Source organism: Hyperoodon ampullatus, assembly GCF_949752795.1.
Source record: "Hyperoodon ampullatus genome assembly, chromosome: 19".
Classification (NCBI taxonomy): Eukaryota; Metazoa; Chordata; class Mammalia; order Artiodactyla; family Ziphiidae; genus Hyperoodon; species Hyperoodon ampullatus.
This window is the reverse complement of record NC_136932.1, coordinates 5,692,283-5,710,797: the sequence shown is the minus strand read 5'-3', so window position 1 is coordinate 5,710,797 and position 18,515 is coordinate 5,692,283. Positions and strand designations below refer to the sequence as shown.

General features: G+C 55.3%; 1 protein-coding gene across 1 annotated transcript; it reads right to left on the bottom strand.

Moving 5' to 3' along the window:
• Positions 1–1,653: 1,653 nt before the first annotated feature.
• On the bottom strand, positions 1,654–13,128 carry RAPGEFL1 (Rap guanine nucleotide exchange factor like 1; the record flags this gene model as incomplete). Its single annotated transcript, XM_079724518.1, has 15 exons — positions 1,654–1,778; positions 2,030–2,084; positions 2,465–2,529; positions 2,723–2,810; positions 3,153–3,203; positions 3,778–3,868; positions 3,953–4,131; positions 4,679–4,801; positions 4,899–4,996; positions 5,732–5,899; positions 6,149–6,261; positions 8,333–8,430; positions 8,655–8,790; positions 9,722–9,797; positions 12,609–13,128. The coding sequence occupies 15 exons, from the start codon at positions 13,126–13,128 to the stop codon at positions 1,654–1,656; spliced, it is 1,986 nt and encodes a 661-aa protein (XP_079580644.1).
• Positions 13,129–18,515: the final 5,387 nt, after the last annotated feature.

Genomic DNA, 18,515 nt, shown 5'->3' with positions numbered 1-18,515 from the left:
CCCAGGGTTTGGGGAGGAGGATGAGAGCTGGAGTGACAAGGCTGCTGAGGGGGGTCGGGAGGAAGGGAGGCTGCAGGGAGAGGAGGGCACATCAGCAGGAGCAGGGAGGAGTGGACAGACAGACGTCCCTGTCTGTGAGGGCTGGAGGGGGTGGGACACAGCGCCTGTGAATGTGCTGGGGGTGGGGAGTCTATAGACATTTGGGGGGGTGGGCAGGAGCGAGACAGACCGCTGTATAAAAGGGACTGTACAACATAACCTATGATACACTGTTTACATATGATACAAGGCTCTTTCCCTCTTTGAGTTTTAAAAAATAAATTTACAATACCCGAGCTTTTGGTAAAAAATATATACACTCTCAGAATAGGAACGGCAGCTGCTTTGGCTGCTTTGGCTGCTGCCTCTTCGGAAGGGAAAGAGGTGGTGCCAGAAAGGAGGGTGAGGCTGCACCAGGAAACCTCACACCATAGCTGCCGGGAGCCCTGCACCCCTCAGCCCTGGAGGCCCGCGATGGGAGACGGAGGGGAGACAGACAGGTAATAAAGGCGTCGCCAGAGCCCAGTTTTGCCTTTCCAGTCTCTGCCGTTTCCCTCCCCACTTTGGGGGGCTGCCTGCCCCAGGTACAGGGTTCCACCCCACCCCATCTCTGATGGGAAGGACCAAGGGGGAGTCAAGACAGGGAGGAGGATGAGACCATGTGTTGGTATCCCACAGAAGAGCCAGAAGGGAAGTGACAACTCCCTGCTTAGCAGTGAGACACCCTAACAGCAGGAGTATGGACAGCAGGCACCCCAACCCTGACACTGCCACACCTCACCCCACTGCAGTGCAGACGGAGGGTCCAATAGGCAGCTTAGGCCAGTGTTTCCCTGAGCATCTTTTACCCTCTCATGGGAGCCCACCCAGGGACCTTTGGGAGGCCTGAGGGGGGGAAATCCTAAGGGCTGATGGGTAACCCTCCCGTCTGCTGCTTCTCCTTGCCCTCCCGAGCAGCTTCACCCACAAGCCTGGACATTGCAGGGCAGCAGAGGAGCTGGGCAGGGAGTGGTGGGGCGGCGAAAGCACCCCCCACTGTCCCAGCGGCAGAGTAGACAAGGGTAGCCCCGAACAGAAGGACCCCCTCCCCGGCACACACAACACCCTCCCTCAACTACTAGACACACTCCTGCTCCTTCAAAGGGGGCGCACACACCCACACAGACACAAGGTAAATATAATATTCGGGGGTCCATCTAGGGGGTCCCAGCGTGACCATGGAGAAGCCTGGCAGGCGGTGGAGAGGAAGGACGCCAATCCCTCCCGTAACTCCACTCTGCGAGATGGGAAGGGGGGCAGCTTTCCTGCCTGCTTAGGAAGAGGAGGCTGGGAACCGCATCTCCGGAACAGACCTCTGTGGGAGGGGCTGGGGAAGGAGCTCTCTGCCCACCTTCCCTGGGAGGGCAGGCACCAGCAGAGTGTGGTCTGGGCTTGAAGGAGCGAGGCGGAGAGGACTTCAGCAGGAGGAACAGGCTTATGAGTCCAGGGCTAAGTCCACCCAACTCTTTCCTGCTCCCGGGGACAGAGGTCAGCCGTGGGTTGGGACGTCGTGCAAAGTGCTTGAGGGCCAGGTGCCCGAGGACCCTGGTGAAAGGCCAGCCAGAACCTCCGTTCTTACTGACTATTGGCCTCCAGCTTGTAGGAGAGCTCGAAAAGGAGGTTCTGGTTGTCGATGACCTGGAACTGGCGCACGTAGGCCTTGGTCTGCAGGTGATGCGGGGAGGCCTCCATGTCAAGGCCTGGGGGTGTGAGGACAGGGAGGCAGTCAGGGTGCTGGCCACCCTTCTTCCTCTACACACATACCAGCCAGAGGAGAAGGTGTGGATTGGGACAGATGTTGGGCAGGAGGGCCCCCGGGCAGGCCAGGGAGAGAATGGAGGAATGACCCATCTAAGGAAATAGACATTTGAGTGGGGACTTCTCCCAGGAACCCTCCCGGCTCAGTCAAAGCTCTACCTGCAACGCTCTCAAAACGCCTCGGGTTACTCACAAAGGGGCCGGCTCCGGTATTTGCGGACGGTCCTCACTTTTTCGGCCACTGAATGCTGGGAGATGACAAGGAATGAGTCCTGAAAAGGGCACAGAAAGATGCTCCCCCTTCTAACGCTCCCTCTCCTCCAATCTCCAACTCTCTTGGTTTAACTCCCTCCAGTCCCCAGCTCTGGAGGGTCTCTAAAGGACCAAAGAAGGGGTACAATAGGGTGCCAGGTGAGGGGAAGGCAGAGTTGCCCCCCCCACCCCGAGCTGCCTGTCAGTCTTACCACCCGTGGGCAGGTTGTCACAGTGACACCCCCAGGGAGACAGGAGTCTGTCAGGCAAGCTGGGCGCCATGAGGAAGGCTGTCGCCTTTAGGGGGGATGCCAGGAGAGGGTGAGGATGCCAGCCCTCCCCCACTCATGGGACTGAGGTTGGCAGTGCCACTCACCAGCTTCTCAATGTTCACCAAACCATCTACAAGGGTCTTACTCCCCTCGTGCAGGAAAGTCAGGTCTAGGGATGGGGAGAGAAGCAAATGGGTAAGAGAGGAGGTCCAAAGGGCCTTTCCCCTCCCCCCGACCGCACTCCATCTGGGGGCACTCCTCTCTAGGTGGGCACACACAGAGCTGAGTTCAGAGGGGACGGAGGGTCAGAATGGGGCATGGAGAGTGTGGAGGGAAGAACGTAGCTTGGAAGTGACTCTCACCTTTGAGGATCAGAGGCACGAAAGGAATCACAGGGGGTTTCATCTTGGAGATCACTTCTCGGTAGCTTTTGTGGTTCCTGCAGGGGTCCTAGCATGCCGCAGAAGAGGGATAAAGGGACAGACAGGCCCAGTGTACTCCAAAGTCATCCCCCACTCCCTCCCTCAGCCCTGGCCCTAGAAATATCTCCAATCAGATAGGGGTGTGTTTGGGCGTCTTGCTTGGGGCTCAACTGCTCTCCCCTATCCCCCGGGGATAACAGAGCAGCAATCCTCCCATCTTCCCTCCCAGCGTGGTGGGCAAGGGTGGGCAGGGGTGGGGGGACCCAGGCACTAAAAACCTTGAAAGGGAAGCTTGAGGTAAAAGGTTTATGGGCACAGAAATTCTCTGGGTGCCAGTCCAGGGGCAGATAAAAGAGCCAAACCCACTCACTGTCAGGTTCTCAAATTTGCGGAACAAGTTCTTGAATTTCCCTGGCAGCTTCTGCAGTTTGAAGGAAGAAGAGACGTCAGTCAGAGTCTGGAGCTCCTTGGGTTTCATGGGATCTCCTGACTAATCCCCAGGTGTTAGAGGGGGAAAGGGCCTGAGTGTCTCCCAGGGGGCTGGGAAGCTGGCCGGCGGGAAAGTAGAGCCAGCCCTGGGCTAGGTCTGGGGAGCTTGAAGCGGCCCAGAGGAATGAGCTACTCTGGAGAAATGGAGGCCTCTGCAGCTGCACGTGCCACGTACGAGGCCTCACTGGGTGCTGTCTGAAATCCAAGAGCCAAGGCTGCCACCTGGCCGGGACTGCCCCCTCCCACCCACCCCCACCCCCAGGGGAATCCACCTCTACTAATCTGCCCTGGAACCGGGTCCCTCAGCCCTGCTGTGTGCCCCGGGGCTGTATTTGCCAGAAGAGGGCGCCTCCTTCCAATCGGCACAAAGGCTCCCCAGAGGCGAGCAGCGGTCCCGGGAGGCCGCTTTGGGGTGAGCCCGGGATGTCAAGGCTGAGGGTGGAGGCCAAGACCCCGAGGTGGGCCAGCACAGGTGGGAAGAGAGGAAAGGGAAGAGGTCTCATCACCTCCCAGGTGAGCCTCAGGCGGCTGACCGCGGCGTTGTCCAGCCCCATGACCAAGGCGTAGAAGGACAGCAGGTCCTGGTTCTGCTTGCAGCTGCGGGGGCAGGAGGCGGGGTCAGCGGGGGGGTGGGGGGGGCGGCTGGCCGTGGCCTCCCCCCTCCGCGGCCGCCGCACTCACATGGCCGCGATCTTGATGAACTTCTTGAGCAGCTGCGCGCGCTTGCCCGGGGCCTCGCAGAGCAGCACCTCGGTGGCCACCCAGTGCGTGACCTCGCTGCAGCGCTGCAGCAGCAGCTCCAGGTTGGCCGTTTCCCGGCGGCCGCGCTCCCCGTGGAACACGTAGTCCACGAACTCCAGCTGCACCCGCGGTGGCAGGAGGGGCCGCCAGGGCGTGGAGAGTGCGGGTGGGAAGAGGGCAGTCGAGGCGGTGAGCAGGGTAAGGCAGGAGGACGGGGGCGGGAGGGGTGGAAAATAGAAGAAAACCGGGACAGGACAGGATGCAACAGAGAGGGTGGAGAAAAGACAACCAACGTTAATAATGCTCTACCATCTACTGAACACTTACCCGGTGCCAGGCGCTTGAACCATCTGATCGACATTATTGTCCTTACCTTATTTTCTAATAGTGAATATTTTACAAATTCTAACCGTGGGTCGGGTTCTGTGTAAGCAGCAATTGGATCCTGAACCACCCAGGGAGGGGGGCGGGTAAGGCAGGGTGTTTCCTCTCTCTTTGCTTTTTTTTTTTTTTTTTTTTTTTAAGATAAAGGGAACAAAGGCTTAGAGAGGTTCTGGTGGCACATTGCCCCGGGGCATGCCGCAAGGGAGCGTTCCTAACCAGAACTTTCAGCCCAGAGGCTGCCTCCCTCCGGACCCCCAGCCCAGCTCCGGCCTCAATCCCCACCTCGTGCACACAGCGGAACAGCTCCCAGTGGAAGGCAGTAAGGTGGTTGGCGACGTCCTCAGGCTCCCCTCGGTGGATCTCTGTGTCTCCAGGGGAGACCTGGATCTCCTCGGGGAGGGGCACCTGGTGGCAGGCAGGGACATGGGCTGGGCTTCTGAATTTCTGCTCCCGGCCCCTCTCAGCCCTCCCTCTCAGCCAAGGCTTGTGAAGGAGTTCTTACCAGGGCCTCATAGCTGTCTCGGGTACAGGCGAACAGGTGGCTGTTGATGCCCAGCGTGGTGAAGACACAGTCTTCCGTCGGCTGGAGAAGGACCTTCTCTGCAGGAGAACGAGCTGCCTTGCCTCAGCCCCGGCCCCTGTACCCTCACACACCCCAGCCACCACCGCTGTCCCCTCCAGAAACTCCTAATCCTGCCCAGACATGTTCTAGACTAACAGGACTCATATCATCACCAGTTTATGCCATATTTATCTGACATTTTTCAAAAAAATGAGTTCTCTTGCATTTATAACCTCCTTCTGGCTCCCAACCTTCTTTATAGCTCTACTCTTAGTCTATCATCCCTGTGACACTGGGAAAGCAGGAATTTTTTTTTTTCTGAATTAGAGGAAAATAAGGCTATGACTACATTGCAGGGCTTTTGCCTTCCTACCGGGATTGGAGGCCCACCCTGTGTCTTTGGCCTCAAAAACGTAGCATCCTTAGATGCTCGTGGAAGTTAAAGGACAAGATCGCAATGTGAGTAAGAGGCAAGCACCCAGAGCAGCATCCAAGTGTCCTGGACCACTGCTTCCCCAACTTTAACGTGCATAGGAATCAACCGGGGATCTTGTTAAAACGCACATTCTGATTCTGCAGGTCTGGAGTGGGGTCTGAGATACTGCATTTTTAGCAAGCTCCCAGGTGATGCTCATGTGTCTGGTCCCAGGACCACACTTGGAGTAGCAGCCAGGGCCTAGAATTCAGTCTTTACTCCTGCCCCAAGGCACTGGGCTTGTGAGTTTCTTTTCTTGTGCCCCCCGCTCCCCAGCCCAGCTCCTTCCGACCCTCACCTCCTGAGGAGGCCACAGCTACCAGGATGAGGGAATCCTCACGCCCCGCAGGCTCCTCTGAGTACTGCAATTTCTCCGTCACAGAGCCCAGAATGTCCTGCACAGATGCTGAGAGGCGGCTGCGTATGGTCACGTAGGAGTGGTCAGGCATATAGACCCGGCAGAAGACTGGATAGAGACCGGGAGGTGGATTTTCACCAGTGGGCAGAATGGCAGCATCAGCACAGTTCCCTCCTGGGCACCTCTGTTCCCCACCCCACCCCAACCTGAAATTGGTTGGCCTCTGAAAAATATGCTGTGCAAAGGACTGGTTCTATGACACAGGGAGACTCCACAGAGGGTGCCCGAGATCCGGAGACCCCTCAGGGCCCCTGGAGCCACTAAGGAAGCCCTGCCCCTCCTACGGTCCACACTCACTCTCATCGGAGCCCCGGAAGGCCACGCGGGTCTGCAGACAGGAGTCTATCCGACGGAAGTGGCGGAAGAGTGGCTTCACCTGCTTGCTGGGCAGCTGGCTCTCGTCCGGGATCCTGGTGTGGACACAGCTGGGCATCAGGAAGTCCTGCCAGGCATACTGCATGCAAGGCAGGCAACATCCATCGGGGATATCAGAACTGGTCAAGGATGCCCCGGCATCAGGTTCAGAGAGTGGTGAAGGGGGTAAGAAGAGAGGACAATGGCCAGCATGGGACAACTGTCTGAATGATCCAAATCAAATGCCACCTCTTCCGTGAATTCTTCTCTATCCCTCCCACCCACCAGGAGAGGTCACCATTTTGTCTTAATAGCTGTAGGACATTGGGCTAATGTCTTATCTCTTTTACAAGATTGAGAGCTGACTGAATTTTATTTTCATCCTACAGGTCTAGCACACTGCCTGGCACATGGTAGGTGTAGGTCATCAGCTGTTTGCTGAACTTTGCCAACAAGAACTTCACAGTCTGGGGGACTTCCCCGGTGGTGCAGTGGTTAAGAATCCGCCTGCCAGTGCAGGGAACACGGTTCAAGCCCTGGTCCGGGAAGATCTCACATGCCGCAGAGCAACTAAGCCTGTGCTCCACAACTACTGAGGCTGCACTCTAGAGCCTACGAGCCGCAACTGCTGAGCCCGTGTGCCACAACTACTGAAGCCCGTGCGCCTAGAGCCTGTGCTCTGCAACAAGAGAAGCCACTGCAATGAGAGGCTCATGCACCTCAACAAAGAGCAGCCCCCGCTCGCTGCAACTAGAGAAAGCCCGCGCGCAGCAAGGAAGACCCAGCACGGCCAAAAATAAAATAAATTAAAAAAAAAAAAAGAACTTCACAGTCTGGGAGGGAGACAGACGTGCATACAGCTACGTCTAACACGAGGCAGGAGGTGTTAGGTGATATAATAAAGGTACGAGAAGAGTTACGTTGGTATGGGGGAGGGACAGCTACTGCTAAAAGATGCCTTCACTGGGAGGATGGCATTTGACCTGGACCTTGAAGGACAACAGGAAGAGAAGGGGGTGGGAGGAGGGCACGCTGGGGTGAACCACATAAGTGACAGCAGGAAGTTGGGAACACAAAGGTGTTCATGGAATGGTGGGGTGTATAGGGAGTGTCACGGGTGAAGGGGGTTGTGGGAGATGAGATGGGAAGGATGACCAGAAGGCAGAAAGAGAGAGTCTAGGATGTTGCAACTTTATCTTGTAGGCAACGGGGGGCTGTGGATATTTTTGGAACAGAAGCACAATGTTGTCAAGTTTGAAAGCTCTCCCTGGGGTCAGCATAAGAAAGACGCAAAACCATAAGCTGAAGCCCTGGATGGGAGGCTGTGGCGATAATCCAGGTGAGAGATAATGACGCCTAAATGAGGGTTATGATGGTGGGATGGAGCAGAGAGAAGCTGAGAGGGCTGAAAAGATGGAGGGATGGATGCAGTAGTGTCCTGAAGCCAGCTCACATTGGTTCATGAAAGCAGATTGTTAAATTTTGGGGAGTTTTGCCAACTGGTTTTAAACATAACCATTCAAAAATTAATTATACATATATATGTAAACTTACATATATATAAAATATATAATTATATATAAACATATATATATATATATATATATATATATATATATATATATGTTTTCTAAACTTACAGCCAAATTATTACCCAAAAAGTAGTTTCCTAGTTGTTTCACTACCTTTTACTCTTATCTATGCTCTTCAGGTTAATAAACAAATCCAAACGTCTGTTGGATTTATATGGTGAAGATAGTACCTAATGGCCTGCTACGGCACATCTGTTCCCAACTTCACATTCAGTGATGTCATACTGGTAGCCTGGAATCAACCACAGTGAGAGAATTTACACCATGGGAATCAGCAAAAGCTATAAACCAGGGCTCTTTTTCCTGAAGAGCTGATTGTTCAATATTTATCAGTACACCATTGGATTGACAAATAAATGGATGGGAGAATGGACCCCAAAAATGACTGGAGACAGTGCTTTGTGCTACTCTCCAGTAAGAGAAAGGGAATGAAATAAAAGCATCTTGGAGCCCAAAGGCCACAGGCACCCAGCCCTGTAATAGAGGAACAAGGGGGATTTCTTTCCTGTCCCCTCCCCCAGCCTATTCCCCTCACTTTAGCTCCACTGTTTCCACAAGCTGGTGCAGCCTCAGTGTGTCCTCTCGCAGGTCCTGGTAAAGGGACTCATCCTTCATAATCAGCAGGTACAGATCCTGCAGAGATGAGGAGAGAGAAGGTGAGGGCAGGGGTCTCAAGCATCACTCTCTGCAAGGGCGGGGCAGGGTCTCCATGCCTTCGAGCACAGAAGAACCGTACATGCTAAGGCTCACTGGCATCATTTCCTTCCAGGTACCCGGCTTGAGAAGTATGGTTCCTTCAAAGGGGCCCCCTTCCAGAGCAAAGAGCCTGCTCACCCACCTTCTCATCCCAGGCCCACCTTGATGATGCGGCCAGCCCCCTCTTCCTCCTGCAGCAGCCCCTGGTAGGTGTCCAAGAAATGAAGGAGCATGGCTAGACAGGCCTGCTTCCGGCCAAGCCCCTCGGGGCCCTCCATGCCTCCTGCCCAAACAAAGCTGACCCCTAAGTTAAGAAAAAGCCCTGGGCAGGCAGACCTGAGGACGCGGGGAAGGGGTATGGGAGGCAATGGGAGGCAAGGCTACCCCTAAAAATTCTCTAGGTTTGGGGCCATGGAGAAAGGGGCTCCAAGGGCCCTTGGAACCAAGACCACCTCATGCCCCAGCCCAGGTTTTTGCCAGAGTCGGCAGGGATGGCGCTCACTTGACCACATCCAGCTCCTGCCCCTGCCTGTTTGAATTTCACCTGAGAAAATTCACTAGAAGCTACTCTGCCTGGACCCACCCAACCCCTGATCAGCCCACAGCCTGGAGCATACAGCGGGCTGATAAAGGCCAATGGTGCTAAGCACAAGCCTGACCATACTTCAGTGTAAGGCCTGGTGTTTCTAAGAGAGCCTATGATATTCTACTCACTGGCCTGACGTTTACAATTAGGTCCGAGAATAACTTGGTGAGGGGCCCTATGAATAGCCCAGCCAGTGGCTTGTCTCTAGTAGACCCTACTGAAGCACGGCCATGACCTGATGTTTACATCAGACCCTGTAATAACTCACTGGGCAACCAGATGTTTAGAGCAATAGTTCAGTGGGGAGGGAGGCACTCTTAATAGAGTAATAACACCTTACATCTACACAGGGCTCTGCAGTCTCCAGAGCACTCCCACATCTGCTGTCAGAATGGTCTCCACAGCAGCCCCATAGAGAGGCAGGGCAGGTGCTATTTACCCCCGTTTTACAGAAGAGGAAACTGAGGCCCCGGGAGGTTAGGTGAGCTGCCCAAGGTCACACAGCTGGTGAGTGAATAACCTGGAATTGAAACCCAGGTGTGTTCTCTAGGCAAGAGCTTAGACCCTCACATCACATGTCGGGTGAGGGGCGGTGGCTCCCTCCTGACCTCCCCTTTTGCAAACTCCACAAAAGGATATTACTGGTGCAGCTCCTGCAGAAACTTCTCCGTGGGAAGGAAGAGAGAATGGGTGAGGACGATGTCATCCAGCAGGATATCTGTAGAGAGCAATTGCCACCACTGATGTCGGGAGGGCACTTCCAGGACCCAATTTGACACTCACCGCCCCCTCTCTTGCCTCCGAGGGCAAATTCTCTTTAGCCAGGCTGGAGCCCCAGCCACCTGCCCAGTCACGCTCTGCACACACACGTGCGCACACACACACACACATGTGAAGGTTCTGGGCAGCCCCTGCGGGAGTGGGGTTGCCAGCTGCCAAGGCGGCTGGAGAGAAGGAGGGGGCGTGCTTGCATGGCCACGCCCACTTCTCTCCAACGTGTGTGGGAAGCTGGTCAGTTAAGACACCAAGCTTGAGATCTGCCTGAAAAAAAGAGGAAGAGGTAGCCCCCAGAAGTGTCTCTAGACAAAGAGAACTTTTAAGCACAGAGGTTAGGGTCAGCGTGTGTGTGTGTGTGTGTGTGTGTGTGTGTGTGTCCCTCCGCCCCGCCTCACTCCCTACCTAACAGATCTGAGTTCCAACTAGGCAGGTGAGAACCAGCCCCATTCAAAGGGAGAGGGAGCAACTGCCATCTCTTTGATCCCAAAGCCTTTAAATAGAAAGCCTGTGTCCTCCGGATGCCCAGGGCTGGAAGAGTTAATGATGGAAGGGTGGAGGCGAGTGGCTCCTTACACCACCCTTTCCCCCTCCCTACCCCCATCTGGGCCTGGCTCAGCCAGTCAGCCAGGTACAAGGTCGCCCTGACTTGCAGCCAGCCCTGGGGTGGGGCAGGGCAGCCTGGCACACACAGACAGGCAGGGTTCGGGGAGGGAGCCAGGCGTCCTCACCAGGACAGGTTAGGGCCAGGTCCCCAGGTACTGTCCCAGGGCAAAACCAAGGCTTCTGATGGCCCCCGGGTCACCATCCCCCGGCCTCCGAGTCCAGCCATGAAGGTGGAGCCGGAGAATGAACACAAGACCCTCTACTTCAACTACTTCATCTCACAAATGAGAAACTGAGGCCCAGAGCTGGGAGGGGCTTGCCTGGAGCTGGAGGAAAGACCCAGACTCCTGCGTCTTTGTTCTTTTCTCACCATGCCTGAGGCGAGCAGAGTGTCAGAGTGCAGTGGGCAGGTGGGGCTGCTTAGCCGTTTGAGAGCCTTTGGTTAGTTTGGGGAACCTTCTGTAAGTCCCCTCCTCCCACACGCCCTGGGAGGGAACTGAGATGGCTTAAGAACATTGGTTATATTGGAGAATATCAGAGTGGCAGGTTAGGCTGATTCTCGTTCACTCTGGGACTGCTTTGGGGTTCCCCAAAGCAGTTAATCTGGGGATCCAGCCTGCCAGTCCAGATAATACGGTGACAAGCAGTTCAAGAGTCCTTCCCCAGGGGAGACTGAGCAGCGTCTGTGGCACCAGGCCCCCGCCCCTGCGGAAGGGGAAAGACAGTTTTCCCCTTTTCCTCTCTGCCCAGTTTTTAAAGTGAGTCTGAGCCCCCCAGCCCTGACCCTCAGCTCCAGGGATGGGGACGAGGAATAGGGATGCCCAAAATCTTTCCCCTACTCTTTATCTCACAGGAGAGCTAAACAGAGCAAAGGAAGAGGAACGTGGGGGCAGAGTGGGGGAGATGCTGCTATGGGGGCTACAGTTTGGCGTCTGTCTCTTCCAAGGCAGGCTCTGGGCCAATGTACAGCCTCCCCAGGGAATGTGTCATAGAGACATAGGGTGTGTGGTGTAGGCGGGAAGTTATGGTTAAGAGAGCTGTGTGTGTCTGATATTTTTCTAATTAAATCCAAAAGGTGTCAGCTCCCCAGGGCAACTACAACCTGAGCCAAGGAGAGTAGCTGGGTGTTGAGAAAAATCTAGGGGAGTGGAGCCCCATTCCACACACCTGGGTTAGGACTCCCTGCAAAGGTCTGGGAGTAAAGCATGAAACCCCATCTTTAGGCCCTCAACCAGGGCTCCCAATCCTCAGACCCTGCTGGGCTTAGTGAAATGCCGAGAGCTAGCCCTAAAGACCCTCCGGTCTTCTACCTCAGCCACTAACCAGCAATCTGAGGCCTCAGTTTCCTCAGAATCCCCTTAGTAGGGGTGCTGGTGGGGAGTGGCAAAATAGCATCATCATTCAGGGAATAAGCCTCTCAGGGTGCGGTTATTTTTTAAAGAGGCCATGTGCTGAGGCCTGCCACCGGAAGGGTGGGAGTCAGAGAGGTTCAGACCCCCCGGGATGCTGCAGGGCCCTGATGTCTGCCCAGCTGCCTCTCCCCCAACAAATATCTTCTGAGTCAGCCCCCAACTAGAATACCTCCCTCCCCGCAAGCTGCTAAGGACAATGCAATGCATCCCTTTGCCGGAGCCCAAAAGGCAGCTTGGGCCGTGTGCCTGTCTGGCACTGCCCCACTGAGTGGGCCAGCCCTCTGCTCTGGGGCTTCTAAATGGAATCGGGGACTCCTGGAAGGTCTTGTGGGGCTTGGCCACCTCTAGGGGGCTGCACTGACTGGTCTGGGCAGCTTCCATCTTAGTGTGTCAGGCCTTAATTTTGGGCCACAGAAGGAGGTAGTCAGCATCAGGGACCCATGAGGGTCTAGATGAAATGTCCAGGTGAGAGGAAGGGTGGCTTAAGGAGAGAAAGGGGGTCAGCTGCTTCTGCAGCCGTGGGTGAGGCTGCTATAGGGAGGAAGGTGGCACTGCCACTTCTCTGCTGCAGAAAGGTCTGTTCCTCCCATAGGCCCCCAGCTGACCACTCAACCCCCCCGCCCCCGCCACGCCGAGGCTCGGCATAGGGCAACCCCCACCCACCGTCCAAGGGCAAAGGAAGAGGAACCAGGTGGCAACCCCCCTACTCCGGGATGGATGAGCCAGCCACCCCTTACCTGAGGCGGCGCTGTCCCTGGTGGCCCCTCCGGCCAGCCGCTCCAGAACCCGGTTCAGAAGATGCTCCGGCCGCTCGGGGGCGCCCAGGGGGGCCCAGGGTGGGGAAGTCAGAGGCTCGCCCGGGGACAGCTCGTCTGAGGAGTATGAGGAAGGGGAGCGCAGGGGACCCCCTCCCCCGAGAGGCCCGGGCCCCGGCACCTCCTCCAGCTGCAGCCAACAGGGCCCCCCGCTGCCGAGATCCTCCGCGACCCCCGCCGGCTCTCCTCCGTCCTCCTCTGGGGGCGGCTCCAGACCCGGCTCGGCGAGGGGCTCCCGGAGGAAAGCTGGGAGCAGTAGACGAGACACGCTCTGACGCCGCTGCAGCGGCCGCGGTCCCCCAGCTAGACCGCCGCCCCCGCCAGGTCCCCCACCCACTCCAGGCCCGCCGCAGCTCCCCGGACCCCCGCCGGGACCTCCCGCCACCGTTCGCCCCGCCAGCTGCGACGTCTGCTTCTTCAGAAATTTCTCCAGCGGCTTCATGCCCCCCCCCGCCCCTCTGTTCGGGGCCGCCGGGGGACCCAGGTGTCCCAGGCACAGGCGGGGGGGTGGGGACACGGTGCTCAGAGCCGGAGGGTCAGAGCGGAGGGCCGTGCCAGGCGCCGGACTGGGGGCCAGAGGTGCCCGAGGTACCCTGGCCGGAGTCCAGTGGCCAGGGACCGGGGGAGGTGCCAGAGGGAAGGAGTGCCCGCTCTTAGTGGCCCCCCATGCTGGCCGCAGCGCACGCGGCCCGAAGGGTGGTTAGGCTGCGGGGCCGGTGCCCAAGGCTCTGCGCTCCTGGGCCGGGCTGCGGCGGCGGAGGCAGCGGGCGGAGCGCAAGGCTGAGAGGGCGCAGCGGCAGCGGCGGCGGCGGCTGCGGCGGCGGCGGCGGCTGCGGCGGCGGCGGCTGCGGCGGCGGCGGCGGCGGCGGCTGCGCTCCCGGCCCGGAGGAAGGTGGCAGAACTGAGACCGCGCCCCCTCCTCCAGTCCCCGCCCAGTCCCCTCCCCTACCCTAGATGGACCCGCCCCCTGGGCCGCGCCAGGCTTCAACTTGGGGCTGACCGCGAGGAAAGCAGTAAGGGCTGACTGGCATTGGGTTCAGAGCAGACGCAGACATTAAGGACAAGGGTGAGGGAGTAATTTACCAATGGAGAGGGGGTTCCTGGCTCGAGGCTTACGAGGACTCTTGGTATCATTGCAAAGAACCAGGCTGAACCTTGACTCACCTACCTGTATTCAGGTGAGGCCTACAAAAATTGCTGATTGGGTGTCCGTCAGTCTCGATCTCGATTGTGTGCTCTGCCGCCATACTCACTGGAATATGTGGTCTTTATCTTGCTTCTGTAAGAAGGAATGGGAAGGCCTCGGGTGGATTGGCATTGGAACTGGGGGCGGTACCTATCTGCCCTTTCTGGTAGGGCACCATAGGTGGTGAGGGCCTGGCCTGTGAGAGGCAGGTACTGGCAGGCAGGTAGGAGCCAGGCAGGGAGCAGCAGGTTGCGGCAGGTCTAATTAGGGTGAAGAGAAGAGATGGTAGGCAGGTGGAGGAGGAGACCAGGGGCACAAGGGCACCTGAGCCTACTGGCAGCAGGAGAAAGCAGAGCCCTGGAGATGGGTGACAAGCTCCAGAACTGCCAACCAACAGCATCAGGCATAGAGAGCCCCTCCAGAGGTGACATAACCATGGAGTGGGGAAAGTGGTACCGAATTTGCACTCCAAATAATCCTTATTCTGATCCTATGCCCAGAGCATTCTGTCCCTAAGGGTACACTGTCCCAGGAGGAGGGGTGTATAGAGACACGCGCAGTGTAAGCACATCAAGGTTAAGGTAACAAGGTGGGAGAGTAGCACCAGACAACAGACGGGTCGAGGCTCCTTGGACAATGCCCCACCTCTGTTTACCGTGCACGGACCAGGCAGGGACAGGAATGCTGAAGGCTGGGAGTGGTGGTAGAACTGAATAGGGTGTGTATTACACATGTGTCACTGTGTGTGCTTATCTGGTCCTACGTGTACAAGAGCATGTGTTCACAGAAATAAAGCTTTGCACACCCATCTGTTTGTGGATTTGCAAAAAGGAACAGGAAAAAAAAAGAGAGAGCACAGTTTTGGCTAAGAAGCTAGAATAAAGATCAAAGTATCAGTTTCCTGGACCCACTTTATTGGATACCCTAATATCCCTGGGGTTAAGAGGGGAAACTGGCTGGAGTGGCTTGGAGCTCCCCAGGCATTCTATGAACCAAGTAAGAAGAGGGGAGGGCTCCACTCCCAGCACATGCCACAGTTACCAGATTAAACTGGTTGCCTTGGTAACGTCCTCTCTGGGCAGGATTTGGGATTGTCGGCTAGGAAGGGGGAAGAATTGGGCAGTGTGGAGGGTGTAGGGGCTGCAAATAAAAGGGTCAAAGAGACTTCTGGAAACTGGAATGTGGGGAAACAGGACCTCAGCACCCTCCAACTACTCAAGGATGTCAGGCATAGACTAGGTTCAAGACCTTGAATCAGAGAGGAAAACCAGCATCGAGTTATGGTCCTCCTAGAACAGCAGTGGTTCTCACCCCAATTGCACACTGTGATCCAGGGAACTTTTCAAAACTACTGTTCCCCAGGCCACACCTCAAATCAATTAACTCAGATCTCTGAGGTAGGGCCAAGGTTTATGGTATTTTTTAAAAGATCCCCAAGTGATTCATATAGCCAGGGTTGAAAATCACTGCCCTAGAGGGACAACCCAAGCTAAGTGGGCTGCAGATGCTGGGAGACAACTTGGGGATTCTAAGTCCTTGGCTCTTCTGAGTCTCCCACAAGGCCTGTGCGTCGACCTTGTGGGGAGGATTGTTGGCAGGACATCTACACTCCATGAAGAAATAGAGGGAGAGAGGGTGGTATATTCGCACCTGTGAGGAGACGGAGGCAAAAAACTGTGAGAGCCCAGCCCATGGACTTCTGGAAGGGGATAGGGCAGGGCTACCTGAGGCTGATCCGTCTGCCCCTTAACACTCGCCTTCTTTCTGCCCACTGAGAGGCAGGCCGGGAGGGCAGAGAACCTGGGGGCTTTGCTGAGCTTGAGTTTCTTCTTGCTGAGCTGGTTACCAGGGCAACAGAGAGAGCAATGGGCTCTAACTGCAGGACTGGAGAATCAAGAGGCAGGGGTGAGGGGGAAATATCATGCTCATTCCTCCTGCCAGCAACACCCCCCCGAGGCTGGCTGGCATTCTTTGGATGACCCCAAGAGATCAGGCCCATAGTTACCCATCGCTCTGCAGGGGAGAAGGTAAGTAAACTGACATGAATCAAAGAGGAATTAGGGCTGAGGGTCAGAAGAGTCAATGGTTCTCTGGCTGTGGCAGCAGCACCAAAGGGTATAGGAGGGAGTCCCAACTGTCATTTTAAGATGCACCATGATGCCCATGTCCCCAGTGTACAAAGACTTGAAGACTTGTGGGACCCAAGGACAGATGCTGCCAGCTCCACACTGAATTCAACTGCTTCCCCACACCAGGGGTAGCCTTTGTAGTAAACTTCCACACCACCGAGGATCTGGAGGATCTGGAGGAGGAAATAGTCCACTCAAAGCTAGCTACCAAGTGGCCTAGGTAACTGGGAGCATGAGCCAGAGCTGGTCTTTCAATTGCCCCTCTTCTTTACTTGTACTGATGGGAGCCTCTCTCTTAGACTGTGGTCCTTGATACTTCAGTGCCAGCGCAAAGTTTCCTTTTCAAGAGGACAGCTAGCTATCTGCATCTTCCCCTCATCCAAGATCTGGTACAGTTGTATTGACATGTGGGGCATCACCCTGGGAAACTTACTTGCCAAGCACAAAGGCAGGCATGAGGGTTACTAGCTGTTCGTGTAGGTAAAACAACATCTCACTAGTTTTTGTCCCTTGCACTTCCAATCTAAGAGACTGCATATCCTGGTGTCTATGTGGCAATGGGGTTAAGAAAATTAATAGGGAGTACAGTCACTTGTGGCCTCATAGGGGTCCTCACCTCTCTGGGCTTCCATTTCACAATTCTGAGTTGGCTCAAGCTGGGACTGTGACTCTAGGGAATCACGGGGTCCCCTTCCCTCCCTCCCAAATCAAGACTCATGCAAAACACTGGCAAAGGAGCCAAGTTTACATGTCTAAATTTTATTTTCTCCAAGTCACAATGCCAATCACATATGTGCACCCTTTAAAACAGTAACAAACAAGAACAATATACATGGAGAAACTCTTGCAACAAAACACAGTGGACCAACACAGACAACTGTCACAGTGTCTTAAGGTCTGGGAATCTGGGCATGTGGCCCACTGGCTTGAGGAGACATCTTCAGGTTTAAGGCAAAGGGAACAGCCTACAAAAGGCACAACCATCAGCCACCCCTGAAACAATCTCTTAGTTGTTTCCTCCTTGGGGGTTACAGCTTGAGTGCCTCTTTCCCCTCCCACCCCTGTGACTCAGAGTGGTTAAGCCAGCTGCTGAAGAGAAGGAACAGAATTAGTGACATTACTTGGGGAGAGACACAGCTGCCACCTTCTCCCTCAGGTTCTGTAGAAGGACAGGGACAATGGCCAAGTTACCCCTGGCAGTCACAAGTGCTGCAGTAACAGGAATCTCTTCCAAAGAGGCAGCAGGGGAGTGGTTCAGCGCCATAGATAAGAAGGAAAGGAGGGAGGAGCCCTTGCCCTGAAAAGTGACCGGCTTCCTTAGGCTTTAGGCCCAGGTGTGGTATCCTGTCTCCAAGGACAGGAGTAAAACTTAGGGAAAACAAGGCAGTAACATCTAAAACACTTGTAGCAGGAAAGACATGGAGAAGAGCAATTGCAAAGGACAGGGAAGACCGCTGGCTGGGTAGTATCTGCCTCTAGAGAGATGCATTGGTCCACAGCAACTGGAAGGGGTGTGGTAGAAAGGATGTAAAGAAAAGCAGAGCCCTCTAATTCCACTTACCTCCAAGACTGAGCCCTGAGGACTGTGTGAATACACACCCCTAAGGTGCAAAGGGTCTCACTCCACCCTCCCTTTCTCACTAAAGCATCTAGTTTGCCATCTCTCTCCACTGTTGAGACTTTGCCCTTAGTAGAGAACTGAAGTCTACCAGAGTACATAGACTGATGGAGGCCCAGAATTCTAAAAACCAAAGTCAAGAAGAAGGACTCCTACCACACACTTTGAGATCTGCTCCACAACGGGACACTCTGTGCAGACAGCTATGTTTCCATAGGGTTAGAAGAGTTAAGAGAGTCCGAGTATAGAATAACAAAGGCCAACCAAAAATGAAAGGCCAGCTCTTTGTAGACTTGGTGGGGGAAGACTGGCTGGTAAGGTCTCAATTATCTGGGATGCAGGGAAGAGCCAAAAGGGAACCCAGAGAAGCTAGCAAACCAGAGAATGAACTTGTTTCATTTAAAGGCAGAGAGAAGGGCGGGGGGGGGCGGATTTTAAAGGAATATTATTTTAAGAATAGCAAGCCAGGCTTTAAAAACGAACATCTTAGAAAACACAACAGGATGGAGCTTCCCTGGGAGCAGCAGACGCTTGAATTTCCCAGGAGAAAGTGAAGAAGAGCAAAAGATGTGGGCTCCTAGATGTGGACTCGGAAGCCTGGGCTGTCTGGATCTCTGCTCCTCTGAGCACAGCCAACTCAAAGAAAGACTGAAAACGAGAGGAAGTCCACTTGTTTCTCCCTTTCTCCAACAGAGCCTATATCCTCAGAGGAAGGCAGGGGTTCCCCCCATTCAGCTGCTTGCTGGTACGAACCATCCTATATCTTCGAAGCCCTCCTGGTAGTAGACAGCCGGTTGTTTTCTATCCTGGGTTCTCACCTCTGCTGTCCTGACAGGGGTGAGAAAAAGGGAAGAACCACCAAAGTGTTAGTGGACCTTTTGGGCATTTATAAGCTA